The sequence below is a fragment of the Sebastes umbrosus genome, chromosome 9 (genome assembly GCF_015220745.1).
Source record: "Sebastes umbrosus isolate fSebUmb1 chromosome 9, fSebUmb1.pri, whole genome shotgun sequence".
NCBI lineage: Eukaryota > Metazoa > Chordata > Actinopteri > Perciformes > Sebastidae > Sebastes > Sebastes umbrosus.
The window spans coordinates 3,150,474-3,172,059 of NC_051277.1; the positions used below are offsets into that span (position 1 = coordinate 3,150,474).

Here is a 21,586-nt window from a genome sequence, read left to right on the forward strand (position 1 = left end):
TTAGACTGCTGCTGCTGCTGCTTTTTATGTTGTTGGATAACATTTAGGTTATTATGGGACTTTCAACACCTTTTATAAAACAGAACAAGAAATAGACAGAGAGACAGAAATATAAAACAAAAGACAGACAGATGTATGCTGCAGTATATCCTGTTTTAAACAAAACAGTAGTTTACTTATGCAAACTATCCACCGCTTTTGCACGCACCATATAATGTGGCACGCACGAGGAGGATAACTGCTCAGAATGTTTGGGATTATGGTCGAATTGACTTTACTGAAGCTTGTAAATATGATATTATTATATTTCATTGAAGTCATCCAGGGCCTGCATATTCACACACAGTAGGTATTAGTGCAGTGGCCAGTAGAGAGTGCTGCTGTTCATCCATCTTTTCCATCTTAACACCCAAGCTGGAGCGTATCCCAGCATGCACTGGGAGAAGAGGCAGGGAGCACAATGGACAGATTGCAAAACACACAAACACTATCACAATCCTGCATGTAAACCTAACAGCCGAAAAGGCAATTTAGAGTTTTATTAAATCAAACCTGCATGTGTATGTGGGCTGTGGGAGGAAAACAGAACATCATAAAAAAACACAAACAAACAAACAAACAAAAGGTGAACATGCAAACTCCACATGACAATTACAAAACTGGATTATGGATTAAAATAGTCTCCGAGTCACGTACTAATGTACCGGAATGAAGATCAGGTTGAATACACAAAGTAGGCCCTGTTGTTCACCCATAAATTTGTGTTTCCTGTTATCTTATTTATTTTAGGCCATGTTAAACTCTCTCTCTCTCTCTCTCTCTCTCTCTCTCTCTCTCTCTCTCTCTCCCTCTCTCCCTCTCTCTCTGTATATATACCATTTTCATAATTTTTTATTTATTTATTTATTATGTGGTTTCTCGCCCTTCCAAAAAATAAAAATAAAATTCAGGAAGTGACATATTTTTTTTAGGAACTCAAAGTAGGAGTTAAAGAGTTAAGGACTTAAGCATAAACTTTCACTCTTGTATTTTTTCTCTCCATGTTTCATGATGTTAATTTATTTGTCACATTTTTTATGTTGTAATTTGTTAGGCTAAATTATGAAGAAAGTTGGTCCAATTTAAAAAATAAATAAATGTAAAAACATATTTTATGTAGTTATAAAAGTTATATTTATGTGTAGAAGGTCACTTACATAGCTTAGGATAACTAAGCTACAAGTAATTATTAATATGTCTGTTATTTATAGACCAATATAAACCAGTCCACCCATAGTCATTATTATTTGAGTGCCTGATATTGGCTATAATATAATATAATATATTGGCTGAAATGTTGCTGCATAACAGGAATGACCCATTTAGGATTAGCATTATAACATGCTATATGTTAGTATGTTACATTAGCATGCTACTGTAATATCAGTATTAGCATTATAACATGATATAGGTTTAGCATGTTACACCAACTTGCTACTACAGGCTAATAGTTATATGCTGAATATGTGCTGTAATGTTGCTTCTCAAAGAGCAGCAAATATCCACTTTGCAAAACTCTTTGCAAATGTAGGTCTGCTAACTGACTGCTAACATTCCACAGGTGTGCAGTTAATTAAGTGTCCTGCAGCTTCACCTGCAGCCTGCAGCTAGTGCGCATGTCAGGACTCAGCAAGAAGCTGTTAATCAACTGTAACCTGTGAACTACCAGAGCTCTCATCTCTCTTCAGTCTTTACTCTCAGTGTGTTTGTTTATCTTGGAGATGTTCGCTTTCAGAGGACTGTATCACAGGTTCTCCCACCTGGCAAAGGTTGCTGCACAAAAGCAATTCAGGAAATATGACAAATGGTGCAGCATGGCCACTACTGGCATCATGGTGGACAAGAAGGTGAGCATGTCACACTGGAGAGAATGCATGCGTGCTTTAACAGTATTTGGCAATACATAAAAGTGTGGTGCACAATTTGCATTACTTGCACACACTACATGGAATATATTTGCATTAATTGAATTGATATAGCTGCAGAATAATACTCATAATGATGAACTCTTGGTGCTCTGTGTACCAAACCTCATGAAAATCAGCTCACTACTTTTTAAAAACAATTATGTAACATGAGATTTTGTGTTTTACAAGAAAAAGACTATAATTGTTTGAGAGATGTAAAGTTGAAGTTCCTCCTTCATCTTGTTGAGTGATGTTTTGAGAATGACTTTGACTGTATGTGAGGATTACCATCTTAAAATGAGTGAATATCAGGAGGACACATTGTGTTTTGTACCTTTTAAATGTCTAAATCTCAATGACTTCCAAGTTAAAGGAAACTTTAAAAGAAGAAAAGTATGACACATACTTTTAAAGAACCTCTCCGATGCAGCACTGCAGCTGCAAACATTGCTGTCTAGATTTGTATAATGGTTGTAAACTGCTTTTTAACTACAATTCTGAACAGTGTAACATGAGATTTTGTGTTTGAGAGATGTAAAGTTAAAGGTACTCCTACATCTTGTCGAAGTTTAGTGATGTTGTGAGGATTACCATCTTAAAATAAGTCTATCAGGAGGAGACTTTGTGTTTTGTACCTTTTTAATGTCTAAATCCCAATGACTTCCAAGTTAAAGGAAACTTCACTGACTATAAAAAGAAGAAAAGTATGACACATGCTTTAAAAGCGTCTCAGATGCAGCACTGCAGCTGCACAAATTGCCATCTAGATTTGTATAATGGTTGTAAACTGTGCCAAGCAACTCATTCAGTGACTCTACATCAAAAAGCAGAGTGAGTGCGTTTTGTCTTGTCTTTGTTCCCACATCATGGTGTTTCTCAAGACGTAGGCTTGAGAACAGTTTGATCATAGTAACCATACTTCCTCTTTTGTGGCTTGTTGCTATGGCAAGACTTCCCTTTCAGGCAGGAAGTGACAGGAAGACCCAAGTGATGAGTTTGTGTGTGTGTGTGTATGTATGAAGAGTGTGCATCATGTTTGGGTGGAGCACTTTTACTGTGTCCCCTGACAGTGTGCACATCGCATAAAGACTTCAGCTTGTAGTCTGGTGTGTCTGAGCCACCATGGCGAAGAACTGCAATTCTCTGGGGATTCCTGTTGGCCACATGGTGAGTTCACTTGGCAGCACTCTTGTTCGGTTTGGTTTTGTTCTTGCATCTGTTCTTTGGAGCCGGTGATTTTGTTTATGCTGTATAAAGGAGGAAGCTTTATCAGCCATCACGTAGAGGAATTTCTAGACTGTGAGCGTACTGTGAGGATAATAAGTTGGTGTTAAGTGTGTTGAATAGCAGTAAGTTGTAGCCCTGTGATGATTTGGTAAACAGGAATGTCTTTTTTATTTTTTATTTTGGACTGCTTTTTTTAGAATACCTAGATGTGGAGCACGGCAGAGCAGTTTTCTTGTGTTGGCTTGTATTGTCTGTCTTAACTCCTCAGAAGTGCCAGAACCAATCAGGCTGTGTGGCTAACAGTTGGTTGCTACTGAAAACAGACCAGGCCCCGCTTGAGTCAGAAGCGGAAACCAAACCATGCCATGCCTGTTTGCCAATCTGTCACTGTGTAGGCTGAGTTGGCTTCGCTCTCCTCCGTGTGAGACCATCACTTTTTCTTGAATTGGTTCAGCTCCGCAAAAAAGGTGTGAAAGTGTTATTTCAAAGCTGTATTTCGCAGGAGGGGCAGAGAGGACCTGGATAAAAGTGTCTCTGTGTGTAGTTTGTGTGATTTGCAAAATTGTTCCTATAATTGGTGCTGCATCAGACGCTTCCCTCGCACAGTGTGTGTGTTTGCATATCTTGTTTCTCCTTTCAAAAGGATTGTGTGAGAACGAAAGGTGCACATTAAGCAAATTAGTTTTCATTACAGTACTGTGGAACAACAGAGGATAGTGTGTGTGTGTGTGCGTGTGTGTGTGTGTGTGTGTGTGTGTGTGTGTGTGTGTGTGTGTGTGTGTGTGTGTGTGTGTGTGTGTGTGTGTGTGTGTGTGTGTGTGTGTGTGTGTGTGTGTGTGTGTGTGTGTGTGTGTGTGTGTGTGTGTGTGTGTGTGTGTGTGTGTGTGTGTGTGTGTGTGTGTGTGTGTGTGTGTGTGTGTGTGTGTGTGTGTGTGTGTGTGTGTGTGTGTGTGTGTGTGTGTGTGTGTTGGCTTCTCCTGTGAAGTGTATTTGTAGGCACCGACATGTCGTGTTTTTGGAGCCAGAGTTTGAGCAGTGAAGTGAAGAGGTGGAGCCACGGGGAGCTCACACCTGCACAAACCGCCAGCTCATATCAACCTTATATGGGCAAAGTTTATCTATTGCCAAAAAAAGCTGTTGCCTTTGTCAAGCACAGAGTTACAAGGATGCTTTCTCTTTGCATGCACTCGAATTCAGAGTTTTTGAACATCTATTTGTTACATAGGAGATGGGCTTTTGTCTCATGGTTAATACTAACGGAGCTGACTGGACTCAGCCCCGTGGTTTTAACTGGATTCTTGAGTCACATCAGTGGATGCTGGGAAAAACGTTCTGTCATTCACATGACGACATGCACCTTTTGTGTATGACTCAATTACACTCTACTGCCACAAACAACATACCAGGAGAAGTGAGCAAAAATAATCTTTCCTGGCATATAATTAAACATGAAACGACTTGTGAAGCAAGACGTTTGTCATTTTATAGACTAGCATTCAGCAAGCATTCAGATAATACCACTTGATAGGTGGCACGATAGTCTCCATCTCGGAGGAAATTTAACCCTTCAGACCGATTGTATTATCAATAAAATGTTGAATGTACCTCTAAAGTTAATCTTATATTTACCTAAATGGCATTCAGAGTGTGAGTCACAATGTTTCTTTTATATAAACTTTACACCCCAGTGTACTCTGAGCAGGTTACAAGTCACGGGACTAACCTACAAAGACAGACAAACACATTCACTTTCACACCTCTAGGCAATGTTACAGTTGCAGACTGTGGGGAGGAAACCAGAGGAAACCCAGACCGACATAAGAACGTGTAAAGGTTACACAGAAAGACCCGTGAGCCACAATATTTCAGTATTACTGGAGTCAGTGCTTTTGTGTGTGAAGGCCGTCCTTTGAACTTTTAAAAACAGATCCCGTTAACCTGCTGATCCTCTTTTCTGAAATACCTCCTCGGGGGGTTTTGATCAGTAGTAGTAGTTCCCTTGATACTGGAGTAAACATGCAAATATGGTTGTCGGCACAGGTTTGTGTGCAAAGAGTTTGGCAGTATTTAACTGTGAAATTACTCGAATTGAAACTGAACTTTTACAGGATGAAAAGCTGAATGAGAGCCGTCGTCATCAGTGTCACAACCACTTCCTGTGAAAACAGCCTAGACTGATTGCTCTACATAGTTACATAGAGGGAGAGAAGCAAAAACACATGCAGCTGGTGTGAACATTTCACTTCCTAAACGTATGTGCTTAAGTAGGTCCAGCTTCTGTATTAATACTATATTGAGTACACATAGTAAAGCTGTATCTGTAATGTTTAAATGTACAGAAAATCCCCACATTTGTCATTAAAGTACATTTTTGTTCTGTGATTGCAGCATCTTAGAGAATAGGTGTGAATTTAAATATAATTCCTCTTTGATTTTCATGATTCAACCAGAGGAATTATCACGGTATACCAGACTAGCCTCGTCTTATTTAGATGTTTTGTTTTAGTGTCTATCCCTACCTTATCTCTTATCTCATCTCTCTATTCACAGAGCCAGGCTGTGTCAGACGGAGGTAAGCATGAACAAACCTACGTGACCATCTCGCCTTTCTGCAAACTGAAAACATGTCTGTGCACGACAGACGAAAAGATCTGGTTCAGTCTCGTTCTTGGGTCATGCTTTTCTGTGCTGATAAATGGGTGTGTTTGTGTCTCTGGATGCGTTGTAGAGTTGAACATGTTTGCACGGGGTGGTGGCGGCAGCAGCTCCAGCCTTCCAGGGACTCCGGGCGGAGAGGCCGGCCCGGCCAGCAGCGTGCTGAGCTGGGCCGTCTCGTTTGAGAAGCTGCTGGAGGACCCCGCTGGAGTCCGCCAGTTTACGGTGAGACACACTCAACACACAAGTTTCAAGTGTTGATGTTTTTTTAGTGACCTCTCACGAGGCGTGCCATACGGGTTCATATACACCGTGTACGTGTGTTTCTCTGCAGGCCTTCTTGATGTCTGAGGTGAGTGCGGAGAACATTTTATTCTGGCAAGCTAGTGAAAAGTTCAGGAAGATCCCGGCCGGCTCCTTGGACGAGGTATGATGGCACTTTTACATCTTTACATGCTGAATCATCTTACCAGTCATTTGTGATTCATTATGCTGTCGTGTGTTTACTCTGCTCCCTTTTTATATATATATATATATATATATATATATATATATATATATATATATATATATTTTATAAATACTCATTAGGAATTTCTTTAAACTTCTTTTTGTTGTAGTTGAATGTTTACAGTGAGGGCATCTTGGTTGCTATGTTGTTATCTGTGTAGCGGTCAGCAGGTGCAATGTTTTTGTTTTGCTTTGATATGGCTTTTATTATGTTACAATATTTTGATATTTAGTTAATACGCTTTAAGTAGCATTAATTACATTTAGTGTTGACCTCAATGACGGATGTAGCTTCTTTTCTCAATTAATCGATCAGTTGTTTGGTGTATAAAATGGTGAAAAATGTCGATCAGTGTTTCCCAAAGCCCAAGATGACGTCCTCAAATGTCTTGTTTTATCCACAATTCAAAGATATTCAGTTTACGGTCATAGAAGAGTAAAGAAGCCAGAATATAATCACATTTAAGAAGCTGGAATCAGATCATTTTTACTTTTTTTTTCTTAAAATAATACTCAAACTGATTAATTGATTATCAAAATACTTCTTATATACAGTTCCTTCAAACAAAAGTGGCCAGCTGGGAAGCTTTAAAAGCTATAATCACCTTTTTAATTCATGTTATACCTTCCAGGCAGACTTATTGTTTGGTCGATTAAATTGTAATATAGAAACGGGAAGTGCAGAAACTGACAGGGTTGTTGAATCTCCCCTCATCAGCCGGGTTTCTGTGGTTGCTCGGCTCTCAACTTGCAGTGTGGATGCTTGTAAAGAGTTGATTTGATTCTTGGTTCGCTTAACAAGGACGGACACCATGCCAGTGTATAGATCTATAAATATATATATATATATATATATATATATATATATGCACACTGAGGGGCTTCTTAGATGGGCATTGAAAGCTAAATACTGGTCGGTTCAGTGTGTCATTGGGGTTTGTATCCATCCTGGTTAAAAAGATGTCTCATCAGCTCAGACACAATGATTAGCAAACACAGTTTAGTTCATATCTAATCTTCAGGATGCTTCAGTCTGACGGAGCTTTTGTGTTCCCAGCTGAAAATAGCAGCTCGCTCCATCTACAACACCTACCTGTCCGACAGCGCTCCCTACTCGGTCAACATCGACGACACAGCCAAGACAGAGGAGAAGGACCTGGTACAGCCCACACCTGACATGTTTGACAAGGCTCAAGCACAGGTCTGTTTGGACTCTCTTTGTTAGCTCAGTAATACAGTGATTCATTGCTGGAACCTCTGCTGTCGTGTGTGTGAACAACCTGTCCCTGCTTTGTGTCAGATATTTAAACTGATGAAGATGGACAGCTACAGGCGCTTTGTGCGCTCTCCTCTCTACCAACGTTGCACCTTGGCGAGCGTAGAAGGTAAACTTCTAACTCAGCTCTCTACAGAGAAGGTCCGCTTAGGATCCTTGGAGGACGTGGCCACCAGAAGCCCCGTAAGTGACAAAAAGGTAGAGTGGAAGGGAAGACATGGACTGAGGCAAGGGGAAAAAAACATGTGGTTTTTGTTTATTGCATTTCTTTCATCACTGTCTCAAACAGAATAAGCTGTCGGACTCCAACAGTTTGCCAGGTGGCAAGAGTGCCTCGGAGAAACAGCGACAGAAAAGAGAATCCTGGGGAGGTAGTGGCAGATCTCGTGCTTCTGAGTTATGCCTTGATGTACATCATGTGACTTTCCCATGATTTCTCCATGGCTCTCTTTTTCTTCTTTTTCCTCCATCGATAACAATAGCTGCATCTAACATCCATGGTTCTGTCTCCCTTAAAGAGTCCCACATGTCGGTGAAGTCGACCAGCAGTGTGGAGCTCGGCTCCCTCTTCAGGCAGATCGAGGTCAGTGCATTTTGAAACAGTAGGGCACACATGAATGACAAAATGCTGTATTCAAGGTGACAGATCTCACAGTTTCGGGGGAAAATCTGCCATAAAGTGCCTAACTATATATATACTTTTCACTCTTAACTAACTCACTCTGCTTTCCTCTCTCCATCTGTGACGTAGAACGGCAGATCGAGTCCCCGGCCTCCAGAGCAGGGTAGTGGAGGTGGAGGTGGGAGTCGGATCGGGGTGGAGGGGGGTTACTGCTGTGTCTACCTGCCCGACGGCAGTGCCTCCCTGGCCCCCACACGTAATGGGCAACCCATCAAAGACATGCTGGCCAGCCTGTGTGAGAAGAGGGGCTTCCCTCTGAAAGATGTCATCATCTACCTTCACGGCAAGGACAAGGTGAGCACTTAGCTGCTCCGTGTATCAGCACCCAGCCACCAGCTTTAAATCAAGAAGCTACTGTACCACACTGCAGAGTTGTTTTGCAACAGGCGGTGTGAGAGAGATGACTACCCTCTTCCTGTTCTAACATCCTCTCAACCTCTCACTCCCTCTTTTCCTTTCTGAAACGTTGTGAAGCGTATTTTTGAAAGTATCCCAGACAGTTGACGCCTCTGAAAGTCTCTCTGTCTGATACACCTTTTGCTCTCTGTGCAGCAACCCTTATCGCTGGACCAGGACTGCTCCGTACTGAGAGATCAGCAGGTCTCTCTGGAGCTCAGGGTGATGTTTGCGTGAGTCAACTGTGTCACTTCCTCTTTTTTTTTTTCTGTCTTTGTCACCCTTAGCGAGCTTTCACACCCCCGTCTCCACTACAGCATGCCACTACCCACCATATCAGAGGGAAGTCCTCGTGTTAGCACCAGACAGATTAGTCATCTTTTGTATTGAATACATTATCAAATAGACAAATTAAATACAAATTGGGATTTCCTGCAAAGATATCATTGGGTGGCAGATTCTTTCTGTGACGACAAGCTTTTGTGTGACTATATGTTAATGATGCTGTACCACTGCATGTACTGTTTGGGCTCACTGTGTGAGGTGTTTGGTGTGTTTTCAGGCTGGAGATCGCCCTCACTGGTAAGACGGTGGGGATCATGGTGAAGTCCAGTAAGACGCTGCAGGACGCCCTCTCTGCCGTGCTGCAGAAGCACCACCTCAAGCCACAAGAGGCCGTGGTCACCATGGTGAGTGTCTGTATGTATGAATAAAGGTAGTTTCCTCAGATAATCACTTATTAACAATTACTTTCTATCAATTGTAAAGGAATAACTTAACTGGTTACTCTGGTTTGATCAAATATCTCACTGCAATAATCTTATGTAGAGCTGCAAAGATTAGTCGACTAATCGATTAGTCAATCAACAGAAAAAATAATCGCCAACTATTTTGATATTTGATTAATCATTTAAATACTAGTTCATGCAAAAATGGCAGGAAATTCAGTTTTCAGCCTCTCGATTATGGAGATCTACTGCTTTTCTCTGTTTCATATCATATTAAACTGAATATCTTTGAGGATTGGACTGACAATACAAAACATTTAAAGACATCACCTTGGACTTTAAGAAACTGGGGTGGACATTTTTCCCTATTATAGATCAAACTGTTAATCTAGATAGGGATGCACCGATACCACTTTTTTTTCAGACGGAGTACAAGTACTTACATTTGGGTACTCGCCGATACCGAGTACCGATACGAGTACTTCTCTGTGCCGAAAGACCCTCGTTAACAGCCAGCTGGAGGGTGTGAGCGACACACGGCAGGCTGGGGAGTCCCGCATACGAGGCGGTGCGCCGCGACCAGCTTTAGGTCGGCTTGGAAAGGCTCGGGGCGAAGGTGGCTCGCGGCTGCAGCTTTACAGCGCTCCCTGCCCGGGCCTCACCGCACCGTGGACAAAGGGGTCGCTGCACCCTCTCTCCCCGCCGGGGAGGGACGGGGCCCCCTACTCCCGGTGCGACTGTCGACCAGGGCGGACTGTCCTCAGTGCGCCCCAGCCTCGTCGTGCCCCCAGGGCGGGGCTCGGCCCGGGTAAAAGGTGCCAGGGGTCTGCGGCGATGTTGGCAACCCACCCGACCCGTCTTGAAACACGGACCAAGGAGTCTAATGCATGCACGAGTCAGAGGGTGCAAGCAAAACCTGGTGGCGCAATGAAAGTGAGGGCCGGTGCGCGCCGGCTGAGGTTCTGGGTCGGGCTTACCACCGGTCCGTCTCGCCCGCACCGTCTGGGAGGTGGAGCGTGAGGACCCGAAAGATGCTGACGAGAGGTTAATGTCACGCTGCCGTAAAGTGGTACGAGGGCACAGCATCGGACCCGATACCCGATACTAGTATCGGTGCATCCCTAAATCATCGTCAGATTAATTGTTAGTTGCAGCTCTAATCTTGTATTTCTGGTGAATTCCCATTGATGACTCACCTTTACTTTTCAAAGCAGCAGGTTTGTCTGACATTTTTAAATGTACCACTTTTTTATAACCATTCTGCCCGTCTGTCCTGTCAGCACTCGTCTGCCTCTCCTGGTTACAGCAGCCGTTGCTAGGCAACCGTTTACACGTCACCGTGCATGTTAATATTTATATTAAACCTGTAATTTTTAATGTGAAAAATGTAATGTGTTGCACTATCTTGTTAGTGGAATAAGTGACGAAGGATTACACCGTCCTTGTCGTGTATTAATTATGTGTGTTCTCTGTGTGTTATGCATCATTTCTTCTTCATCCCCACAAAACAACTGATTGTGTGTCAGCATCCGTCCGACGTGTCTTATGTCCTCGTTCATTTCAGGTTGGAAGCGACGAGCCTGTGAACATGACCGGCACTGTGTTCAGACTGGCCAATAAGACGCTACGGCTCGACAGAACCAAAGGTTAATACACTTGACCTTTTTAAAACCCAGTGTTTTCCTTTAATGGGAAGCAGAGAGAATCATGTTTACATCATTTAATAACAACGGCGCTGCTCGAGAAGCACAAGCAGCACAGGATGAAAAGAAAGCCACTACTCGGCCAGCGAACAAATGAAATGAGTTCAATGAAATCAGATGAAGGCACATTAGAGCCCTGCAGCCACTCTTAGTCGTCGATGATGTGGGTGAAGCATCGCGGTGCTTTGTGTGTTCTTTCTCTGCTGCCTGATCCCTGGCTGTGCCGCCTTATTCACGTAATTGTTTTCTTAATGGAAGAAGAAAGTGTTTCTGCATTTCTTGCCTCTCATTTGCTCTTAGCTGGGGGCGAGGAGAAAGTCTTTTTACTGTCCACTTTAGAGCCCGGGGGTTTTCTGCATGTTTTTCTCCTACTCTGATTTATTTGTACGCCTCTCTCTCTGTGTCTTCATTTTTTTCTGTGCGGTTGAAATGTCTGAGTCCATTTGGTTTGTTGAGTGCTGTGCCACTTTGAGTTCACTCACCTCATTTCCCAACTGCTCGGAGACCAGAACCGACTTCACTTTGGATCAGCGCTCCACACCTCAGCCCCCATTCACTGCGTTTAGGATTCAATTAGAGCGGTTGTATCCCAGGAGGACCACTTTAATTCTTGTCAAGAATATTTTATTTGGCTTTATATCAGTGTTTAACACAATGGGGCATCGTCAGCAGTCCACTGAATACTTTTTCTACTGGAAGTGGAAGTACTGTTAAACTGAATTTGTACCTTTCATGTGGTTTGAACAGGAAGAGACCAGACGAACCTTTCCAGAGGCAGTAGTTCTGCGGCAGCCACACAGGTGAGGGGATGTTAATAGACGGCTAAACATCATAAAAAAACACCTCTTCTGTACAACACTGACAGACATTCATACAAGACGAGCTGCTGGGACGCTTTTGGTTATTATCTAAATAAGAATATAATGAGGGTTATCATTTGAAAGCTGAGCTGTGTGTGAACAAGGGAGTGATAATGGACTCAACCGTCATTATCTCTGTCGGGCGTGAGCCTGCGTTTGTCTGTCTGATACACGGATAATCTCGCATACTACTGGACCCATCAACCTCATATTTCTTGTGCTCATTTATGACCTTATGCTCAAGGACTTTTTTTAAAAAACTGCTGACTCCTCACTACTCTTACCCGGCCGGTAGGGGCCACACGTCATCAACAACCGCTTCAGTTTGGACTCTTGATTCCGCTACGAATTAGGAATTGTTCCTCTCTCCACGACAATTACATGTATGTATATAACTATTGCTTAGCACATGAGAAACTGACCCGAGCTGACTACAATGGAGCGTCGTCTCATGTCGGCAGAAGGGAAGCTGGTTAGCTAGGTGTTTGGCTAAGATGGTGGACAAAAAGGAACTTTTCTGGGAGTCAGCTGTAGAACAAGGGAAGCTAAAAACATTGACCTGCCAGAGAGTCTGCTTCTAAAGCCTTCATTTTAGATTTAAAAATGTTTAATGATACCAGCTCCTTGATTTTTAGCTCATTGTGGAGCAGATTCCAGGCTGAGGGTGCAGAATATACAAACGCCCTTTCCCCCAATTTTTGTCCGGGCTTTTGGGAGAGAGAGCACAAAGAAGTCCTGTGAACACAGGGAATACTGTCCACTGTTTTTCTACGTAATAAAAACACAACAAGTAGTGTGGGAGCAGACCCAGAATCACTTATCATTTATCATCATCATCATCATTTATATCATATATAAAAACAGATGTACCGATGGGAGAGCCTTCGGGTTGCCAGTGCAGGCCATCCCACCCGAGAGTACAACTCACAGTGGTGAATCAGAGCTTTACAATTTGTAATGAACCTCGAGGATGCATGGTGAGCTACATCAACCATAAGAAGGCATTGAGGAGAGGTGTGCATGTACAAAACATCTCCATCTAAAACCGGTAAAAATGTTGAAGAAACAAGACTTTTCTTATATTAAAAGAAAAAGTTAAATTCTTATTTGCAAGAACATGTTAACATTTTGCCTTTTTTTTGTTTAATCTTTTATATAGATAACTTTCTTTTGTCTGTTTATACACCGATCAGTCATAACATTAGGTCAGCATGGGCACTCTGACCGGTCTGCGGCTACGCAGCCCCATACACAACAAACTGCTCCTCACTGTGTGTTCTGACTCCTTTCTATCGGAACCAGCATTAACTTCTTCAGCAGTTTGAGCTCCAGCAGCTCTTCTATTGGATCAGACAACACGGGCCAGCCTTCGCTCCCCACGTGCATCAATGAGCCTCGGGTCTGACCCTGTCTCTGGTTCACCGGTTTTCCTTCCATGGACTACTTTTGGTAGATCCTGACCTCTGCAGACCGGGAACATCCCACCAGAGCTGCCGTTCTGGAGATGCTCTGACCCGGTCGTCTAGCCAGCACTATTTGACCCTTGTCAAAGTCGCTCACATCCTTACGCTGGTCCATTTTTTCTGCTTCCAACACAAAGTTCAAAATGTTCACTTGCTGTCTGATATATCCCCCCCACTGCCAGGTGCCATGGTAACGAGATAATCAATGTTATTCATTTCACCTGTCAGTGGTCATAATGTTATGGCTGATCGGTATATAGGGGATAAAGTAGGGAATATTTATGAAATGATATGATAGCAGAAAGTAATGTACATACTATGGAAAGTATTTCATTCATTCCATTGCGAAAAATTCAAACTCAGAATTTGAACGCTTGGATATAATGGCTGGTAGTAAATCTAGTTCACTATAGAGTAAATGGGGAGAGCCGAAGGCTTCTGGATACGACCAAATTCCTAACATTTATCTTTGATGAAAAGATTTCCTAGGATTTAAAACGTGTGAATCTTTATCTGGTCCATTGATAACGCTGGATGTCTTTTGGTCCCAGGCAGCAGCGGTGAGCACAGCGTGGATGGAGGCCCGAGCCAAGACTCATCACAAGCCCAGTAAGAACCGCGAAATGGACGGTAGGACATCTCAGCAGTATCTAGCACGGTTGGGCGACATGGCAGCATATACTGTAAGATGATAGATGTTGACAACCGTCCACAACATTTCAAAGAATCTATAACCATATTAAATTTAAAGAAGTCCAACACAAAGGCACGGGACCTTTTCTTTTGTCACGTTTCTCAGTTGTTGACAAAACAATCTGTCCCCAGGGTGCCTTTTAGAAACTGTTCAGCATATCAAATAATCTTTCTCAGCAGATGGAAGTACAAAAAATCAAATTGCATTTACACGACGACTGTGCAAACTCCATCTGCTGAGGAAAATTGTGTGATATAATCAAAAGCTATCAAATGGACCCAGGGGAGAGATTGTTTTTTATCAGCTGCTGCTTTTTAAGGTCAAGAATGAACTTTCAATCTCAAGTTTCTCAGTTGAATTTCCAGAATATAAACTAATATTATGTCATACATTCATATTGTATGTACTGTGATAGAATATTTTACTATTTAACAACATAATTGTTTGATATATCTTAAATTTTATTGAGAATAAGTTGCCTAGTTATGCTCCCAATTATAAAATGTAAATTCCTTAAGCAGATAAAAAATAGCCCAGTGTTATTTATGTATTTATTTGAGACAAATGTCATCATTAACATGATATCTTGTGTGCGTCAGGGCTTCTGGACCTGCTGACGAGAGCTCAGTCCTGCAGGGTCGATGACCAGCGAGGCCTTTTGACCAAAGAGCAGCTGGAGATCCCTCAGTTCCTGCAGCTGATCTCAGACCAGGGACAGGACGCAGAGCCGGACCAAACCAGTACAACCAGCTCCTCCGCTGCAGCAGACTCCAAAGAGACGTCAAGTTCAGCTGGAGCAGCGGTGGAGGAAACCCCGGACTCTGCTGAATCTAAAGCCAAAGACGTAAGGGAAACGGCAGTTTGAAAGACTTTGATGTGTGTGTGTGTGTGGGATGGACAAAGACACAATCTGAAACTACAACAAACATCTCACAACCTCATGAGACCAGTCATGTCAAAAAGACGGTGGAAATTAGTTGAAGCACTTTTTAATTATTGTTTACAAATAAGCTCTGAGATTAGCGGTGTGCGACCAGCGGTGTGCGACCAGCGGTGTGCGACCAGCGGTGTGCGACCAGCTCTGCTACTGATCATCATGGAAAGAAGAAGAAGAAGAAGAAGAAAGATCATGGCAAACATTCAAAACACTACACATGTTAATGGGAAGAATGTTTGCTATGAATTGTTTTCCAAAAATGTTTCTTGAAAAGAAGTTTTATGAGCTCAAACATTTGACCCTGAAGCCGACGCGTTTGCTTTAGTGCTCCCTGATGTTGAACGCTGTACAGTTTGCAGCTCACTTTGCTTTAATATCTCACATTCATCAGTCAGGCTTTTCTTTGACTCTAAGCAAAAACATGTTTCTGCACAGGACTGTCCAGAAGGGGGGTTTCAAGTGTATTGCACTTTTTGTTTCCTTAACTGTATTTGAATTAAGATTATTGAATGTTTTTTAATATTTTAAATTCCTTAATTTGTGTGCTCACTTGCTGTTTTACAAACGTGTGTGTGTTTTGCAGTTCTTAATTGCCTTTTTTTTGTTTACTGTAATGGCACTTTTGAGAAAGCCCTGGTCAAGTCCTGTTTTCCTGTTTTCAACTACCATTACTCAGGGTCCAGATTCATGAATTAGTAATAATGTGATATTACAGGGGGAATGAATCAGATGATGTGATCATCAAAATATAAATATACCCCCCCACTGGGTGAGCCAAATAATTAAAGTGTTTTTATGATGAGCTGGGATCATTTTCTGTCTCTTTGTTGTTGGGGGGGGGGGGAAAGATGACAGGTTTCAGTTTTTGGATGAATCACTGAGGTCAGTTTTTGTGGCTTGACAAACGTGATTTGGTTTTCTATGTGTTGCAGCCGGACCCCACTGCTGCCCCGGTGGACGGGCTGTATGACTCAGGCAGTGTGTAGGTGTCAAGCTTTGATTACATTATCTTGTTCATCCTGGTAGAGAAACATTCCTCGAAATGCCGTCATGTAATGATGTCATTTTTGCACAGTGATGGTGGATTATTTGCAGTGCTGTGATTGGCTCCTTATAGCCAATCACTTGCTTCATCTGTCCCACAGACTTGTTGCTGGAAGGTGTTTTCCAGTTTAGGGAGCCAGGGAGGACTATTATTGGGTGTAATTTAGCTGTATTGTATGGGTTACAAAACAAGTGATGAGTCATGGATAGATTCATCTCCACATGGATGATGTCAGCAGCATGCATATTTCATAGAGCGTGACACAGTATGGAGCATAGACTGCATAATCAGTGGAGGTTTTGGGAAAAGCATCTCATCTCGCCCACCTTGTAGATGTGATTGTCTATTGAAGTAATTAACCTGAGACGTTGAATGGTGCTGTGCATGAAAACAGCACAATATGATACTTGTTTGTTACACCCACAGCTTCCAGCCTGCCAGCCTGGACACATTAGCATACGTGATTGGCACACCTGGTGTTTTATATATATATATATATATATATATATATATATATATATATATATATATATATATATATATATATATATATATATATATATATATATATATATATATATATATATATATATATATATATATATATATGTGTGTGTGTGTGTGTGTGTCCATGCATGAGTGGTGCGTCGGCGGAGCTATGAATGGGCAGAGAGGGGTGTGCTCTCACAGACACCATAGCAGCAGTGAGATGAAGAGTGCCATCTACTCCACTGCATGTCTGTCCTGAGAGGAGGAAGAAGAAGGGAGAAAAGGAGGTGAGTGTCTGAATTTCCCCCAGGCTTTTGACTAATATCATTTTTTTTGGGGGGGTGGGTGTGATCGCTGTGCTTGTTCAGTCAGTAGATGTGTCTGCCTGCCCTTTCTCTCTCTCTGTCACTCCCATCATTCATTCTCTCCTCCTTGTCTGCCACTCAGTGCATTTCTTTGCCTGATTAAATGTCTCATGCAGTCTTGAGATAAACCTTTTTATCTCCTCATTCATAGAAAAGCTCACATTTTCTCCTATCTCTCTCTGTGTTTTTGTTATTTGCTGCTTTCAGTAATCTACATTGAGGATGGATAACAAACAATATCTATGAAGTGTTTATTTTGTGAACTCAGTGCACTGCTAATGGGAGCTCTGAATGGTGCTCACCGTGTCTTTGAGAGTCCTGCAGAAGGAATACGTAAGTGGTGTAAAACAAAAAACCCATCCATCAGATCAATGCTCGCACATTTAATGTGCACTGAAAGATTCTGCTCAGCCGGTGAAGGACAGAGACTCTGTGCGTTATAAAAAAATGAAAACAATAGTGGCTTCATTAGGGCTGACTCCGTTATCAGGTGAGATCCACAGCTGGGATTCAGGATGGGAGCAGCTGTGTTGGTCGACTACTGACTTAATTCATCCAGCTGGGGAGAGTTGGGGTGTGTGAGTGTGTGTCACACACCTGAGCGTGGCTCTGCTCAGACAGCCCATCATCATCAATTACAGGACATAATGTCCTTGCCACTGTGAGCCGTCTTAATGTGCCCCTGCAGCTGCCGTCCACACGCTCACCTTGGTGCTCTATAACCACCTCTGTGTGCGTGCATGTGCTATAACGGCCTCTACGGCGACACATACCCTGAGCATGTGACCTTCTGTAATTGGCATGTTCAACAGCACACATGTGGCGACAACAGCAATGTCTGCAATTTCACCTCCTGGAGTAGAATTACGGGGATTAGCTGACCCAAAGGAGTGGAAATCACTCAACCCACAGCTGGAAGGATGTTTTCTGTCATTGTTGATAGATGAATGATTAATTAATGGTGACCAGTTGGAGACGCAATCAGAAGTGATGGTGTCTTCAGCAGGTAGTCATTTGGCGCGTGAAGACAACAGGAGTGATGATGTAGAACTTGACCGTCCTGTTCTCTTCGATATCTTGTGAAACTCTTCCACACACACTGAAATGAACCTTCAGAAGTTCATGTAGTGCTTCTCAGCTGGGTTGGGGAGTTAATTAGTGCTGACCCGACATTCAATGATTTGGCGAATCTCAGTCTCTGCCGGTGTTACGGATTCAAATCTTCAGAAGAGATTTTCTTCTTGCGTAATGCAGATTCTCACATCAGCATTTTATACCAGACTGTGAAGGCTAATAATTACTAAACTTTTCTACCTCAGATTTATCCTCCTCTTCTAGCCATGTCTCAGTGATGATAGGAGGAAAAGACTGCGAGGCAAAATATTCTATTTGCCCATCCTTGCAGAGAGAGTTCTTGAGTAACACATAATGTATGAGCATTTGTGCGTGTACACGTTTTTATACCACAAAGAGGTGTAGTGTTTTCGGATGTGTCACCTTGGCGGTTATCTGGCTCATGTGGATTAATCGCTAGAGAAATGGTTCTCAAAGCCGCGGGGCTTTTTCTACCTCGGATACAAAGGAGCTGCGAACCTTCATTTCTTTTCGCCTCGTCAAACCGAAGACGGGACAGGCGGTCACAGAGGAAAGCATGGGGAGAGACAAGCAGGCCAATCGCTCTCATTTAGGTCATTTCCCTCAGTGAGCTGGTCAGAGAAGAGCACTCAGGACTGGCTGAATGCGTGGCCTGCCATCAAGGCTGAGATTATCCTCCTCTATCCCTCAAAGGGGCCTGTAATGCACATTTTAGAGTAAGTGCACGGACTACAACAGTCTTGCATTGCCCCTGGGTGAGCCAACTGAACAGACATGCATGTTGCATAATGGGCTTGATGTCTGAAGAGAAGCTGGGGTCAGTCCCTCTGGTACAGATCATTCAGTTCTAGCGGGTTAGGCCTCGTTGAATAGCACACGTATTCCGATCCAAGTGGGACTGACTCGTAGGGTTCCCCCCGCAGCATCAAATGTGGCGCTGACGTCAGCCGTCGCAGTGGGAGAGTGAGCTCCTGTCGATCAGCTCCCATTCATTCTTCATGAGGCCCCTGAGCTGGATGCTTCCTGTAGAGCAGCAGCTCAACTAAAGATCAGGGTGGAAGACAATGCAGTCAAATCAGGAAGGGACTTTATTATATCTGTGCTTTGTGGACATGTCTTGTCTCGCCAGGCCAGACATCGAGAGAGAGAGAAACAACTTTCCTGGAAGAAATAATTGTATCATCAGTAAAGCAAACTCAATGATAACTTGCTTTAAAGGTCCTGAAGCTTATTGCTTTTGTCAAAGTTAAAACATTTGTGGTTACTTCACCTGAAGGATTTCTGCTCTTCTCACTTATTTGAAGTAGCTGTGGCTCATTAAGACAAGTGTGATGTCACCAATTTCTGTGCACCAATCAGGATTTAGCAACATTTGAATCAAACTTTAAATGTTTTGTTTTGGTCATTGTCGATTAGGGATGCACCGATACCACTTATTTTCAGACCAGACTTACATACTCGCCGATACTGAGTACCGATACGAGTACTTCTCTGTGCCAAAAGACCCTTGTTAACAGCCAGCTGGAGGGTTTGAGCGACACACGGCAGGCTGGGGAGTCCCGCATACGAGGCGGTGCCTCCAGGGCGGGGCTTGGCCCGCGTAAAAGGCGTCAGAGGTCTGCGGCGATGTCTGCGACACACCCGACCCGTCTTGAAACACGTCCCGAGTAGTCTAACGTACGCGCGAGTCAGAGTCAGAGGCCCGTCTCACCCGCACCGTCAAGGAGGTGGAGCGTGAGAGCTTGAGATAGGATCCGAAAGATGGTGACGGGAGGTTAACGTCACGCTGCTGTAAAGTGGCATCGGAGCCGTTTTGCGAGTACGAGTACGTGAGCACAGTATCGGACCCGATACTGGTATCGGTATCGGAGCGTCCCTATTGTCAATCAAATCTGGTCACACCATCAGCACACAGTCCCGTTGAAGCAGATTTGGGGAATTTCTAAACTCACTAAATACATAAATATTTGTATTTTGATTGAGGCTTATTTAGTCATCATGTTAGAGAGAAATACTTGAGCTACGTTTTCAGGGACTTTAACTTTCGTTCAGGTTACTTTGCTGTATTCGGTGTTAATACTCTGTAAACCCATATTGCCAAAAGTAAAATTTGAGTTTTGACAAGTTTTAGGAAACCTAATATTGTAATCCTAAAGTTGAGGTCTGCAGAAGGACGAGGTTCACTTACTTGGTGTCTCCGAAACTTTCAGCAACATCTTATGGAGCTCAGCTGTCGTGCCTTTCTGCTGAGGAAGGCACAAGATGGAGCTTCAGAAGCACCAAGTGGACCTTGTGTTGAGCCAAACTGCTGTTTCCAAGGTCCAAAATGAACCCTCAATCTCACCCTTTTTTTACTGCTTTATCATGAGCAATATCGATGAACCACATCTTCTAAACTCTCTGATATCGTCTCCTGGTGTTATCTCCACCATCTAAAAGGCGCTAACCGAACAGGAAATCAGTAAACTGGCCCTTCACACCAGGAAGTATTTTAAGATTGATCTTATCCAACCGGTCAGATGTCAGACAGAAAGCAGACTTTGACTGGCAGCACTGAGATCGTTGAAGTGTAAAAAAAAATCGGTCTCACGCAAATGGACCGGCAGAGCCTGGAGGTGTTTTGTCCACGGCCACCAGGACTCCTGACACCAGCTGTGGATCTGGCTGTGACTGTCGGCTGGGAATCATTGTGGCCTTTCAATCGTGCAGAAATCATTTTTATTTTTTGTCCTGTTTGACTCCAACTGTGTGAGGGTGTTGATATATATTTCTGGCTCTATCCTCTTTCAAATGGGATTCTTCTCCTTCCCTTTGTTTATACACATGAAGGTTCTTAAAAGCTTTTTATCAGCATCTCCTGTTATTGGAGGAACTTTTTATTTGTTAATCTTTGTTAAATTTTGAAATTGACCCTATATTTTATAACCTTCAGTTACAAAAATCTTGGTATTTGATGGGATGGACGTGTAAGGAAACAAAATAAGAACCATTATCATCAAGCAAAGTCATCGTCTGTCTCCGTGAAGATGAAAACACAAAACCACTTTAAGTCAAATCAGCTCCAGGTGAAACAGCTGTTTTTTCCTTTGTCTTTACAAGTCAAAATGAGAAGCAATAATGGAAGCAGCGGTGTGTGATGACATCTCAGTGTGATGATTAGTATAAGGTAATACCCATCCAGCAAAATATTGAGATGAGTTGAAGCAGGAGCAGCAGCGAGTCAAAGTCGCCATCTAGTGAAGAGAGGCCAGAACTGCAGATTTGTCAGCTAAAAATGAATGTTGTCAGTTTATATCAGTAAACTAAAGCATTATTGTGAAATGTCTTGCAACCACATGGCATGTAAAGTTCCTCTTTTTCTTTCCTCTTTGTCTTTCCAGTTGCACAACCTTAGTATACCAGAGGATCATCATCTACTCCTGAACCTACACCAGCACTGAGACAACTCTTCCAGAAGTCAGCCATGGAGCAGAAGGTGAATGAGGTGTGTGTGTGTGTGTGTGTGTGTGTGTGTG

General features: G+C 42.9%; 1 protein-coding gene across 5 annotated transcripts; it reads left to right on the forward strand.

Moving 5' to 3' along the window:
- The first annotated feature begins 1,636 nt into the window (after window positions 1-1,636).
- On the forward strand, window positions 1,637-21,586 carry LOC119494003 (regulator of G-protein signaling 14-like). Of its 5 annotated transcripts, XM_037779587.1 has the most exons (16): window positions 1,638-1,886; window positions 5,724-5,745; window positions 5,902-6,053; window positions 6,163-6,255; window positions 7,396-7,539; window positions 7,639-7,812; window positions 7,904-7,985; window positions 8,133-8,197; window positions 8,366-8,590; window positions 8,849-8,925; window positions 9,255-9,381; window positions 10,985-11,066; window positions 11,871-11,923; window positions 13,998-14,076; window positions 14,740-15,028; window positions 21,556-21,586. In XM_037779587.1, the coding sequence occupies exons 1-15, from the start codon at window positions 1,761-1,763 to the stop codon at window positions 15,003-15,005; spliced, it is 1,767 nt and encodes a 588-aa protein (XP_037635515.1). In that variant the 5' UTR covers window positions 1,638-1,760; the 3' UTR covers window positions 15,006-15,028; window positions 21,556-21,586. The 5 variants fall into 5 exon arrangements, with proteins under 5 accessions (XP_037635517.1, XP_037635515.1, XP_037635514.1 ...); XM_037779589.1 differs by lacking the exon at window positions 21,556-21,586 and having other exon boundaries at window positions 1,637-1,886; window positions 13,998-14,055; window positions 14,740-15,884; XM_037779586.1 differs by lacking the exon at window positions 21,556-21,586 and having other exon boundaries at window positions 14,740-15,884.

Bases quoted from the DNA above. Each gene is read 5' to 3' on its own strand.
- LOC119494003 (XM_037779587.1), top strand. From the start codon at position 1,761: ATGTTCGCTTTCAGAGGACTGTATCACAGGTTCTCCCACCTGGCAAAG. The intron at 8,198-8,365 runs GTCAGTGCATTT...TCTGTGACGTAG, and splicing joins CCCTCTTCAGGCAGATCGAG to AACGGCAGATCGAGTCCCCG. The intron at 8,591-8,848 runs GTGAGCACTTAG...CTCTCTGTGCAG, and splicing joins ACCTTCACGGCAAGGACAAG to CAACCCTTATCGCTGGACCA.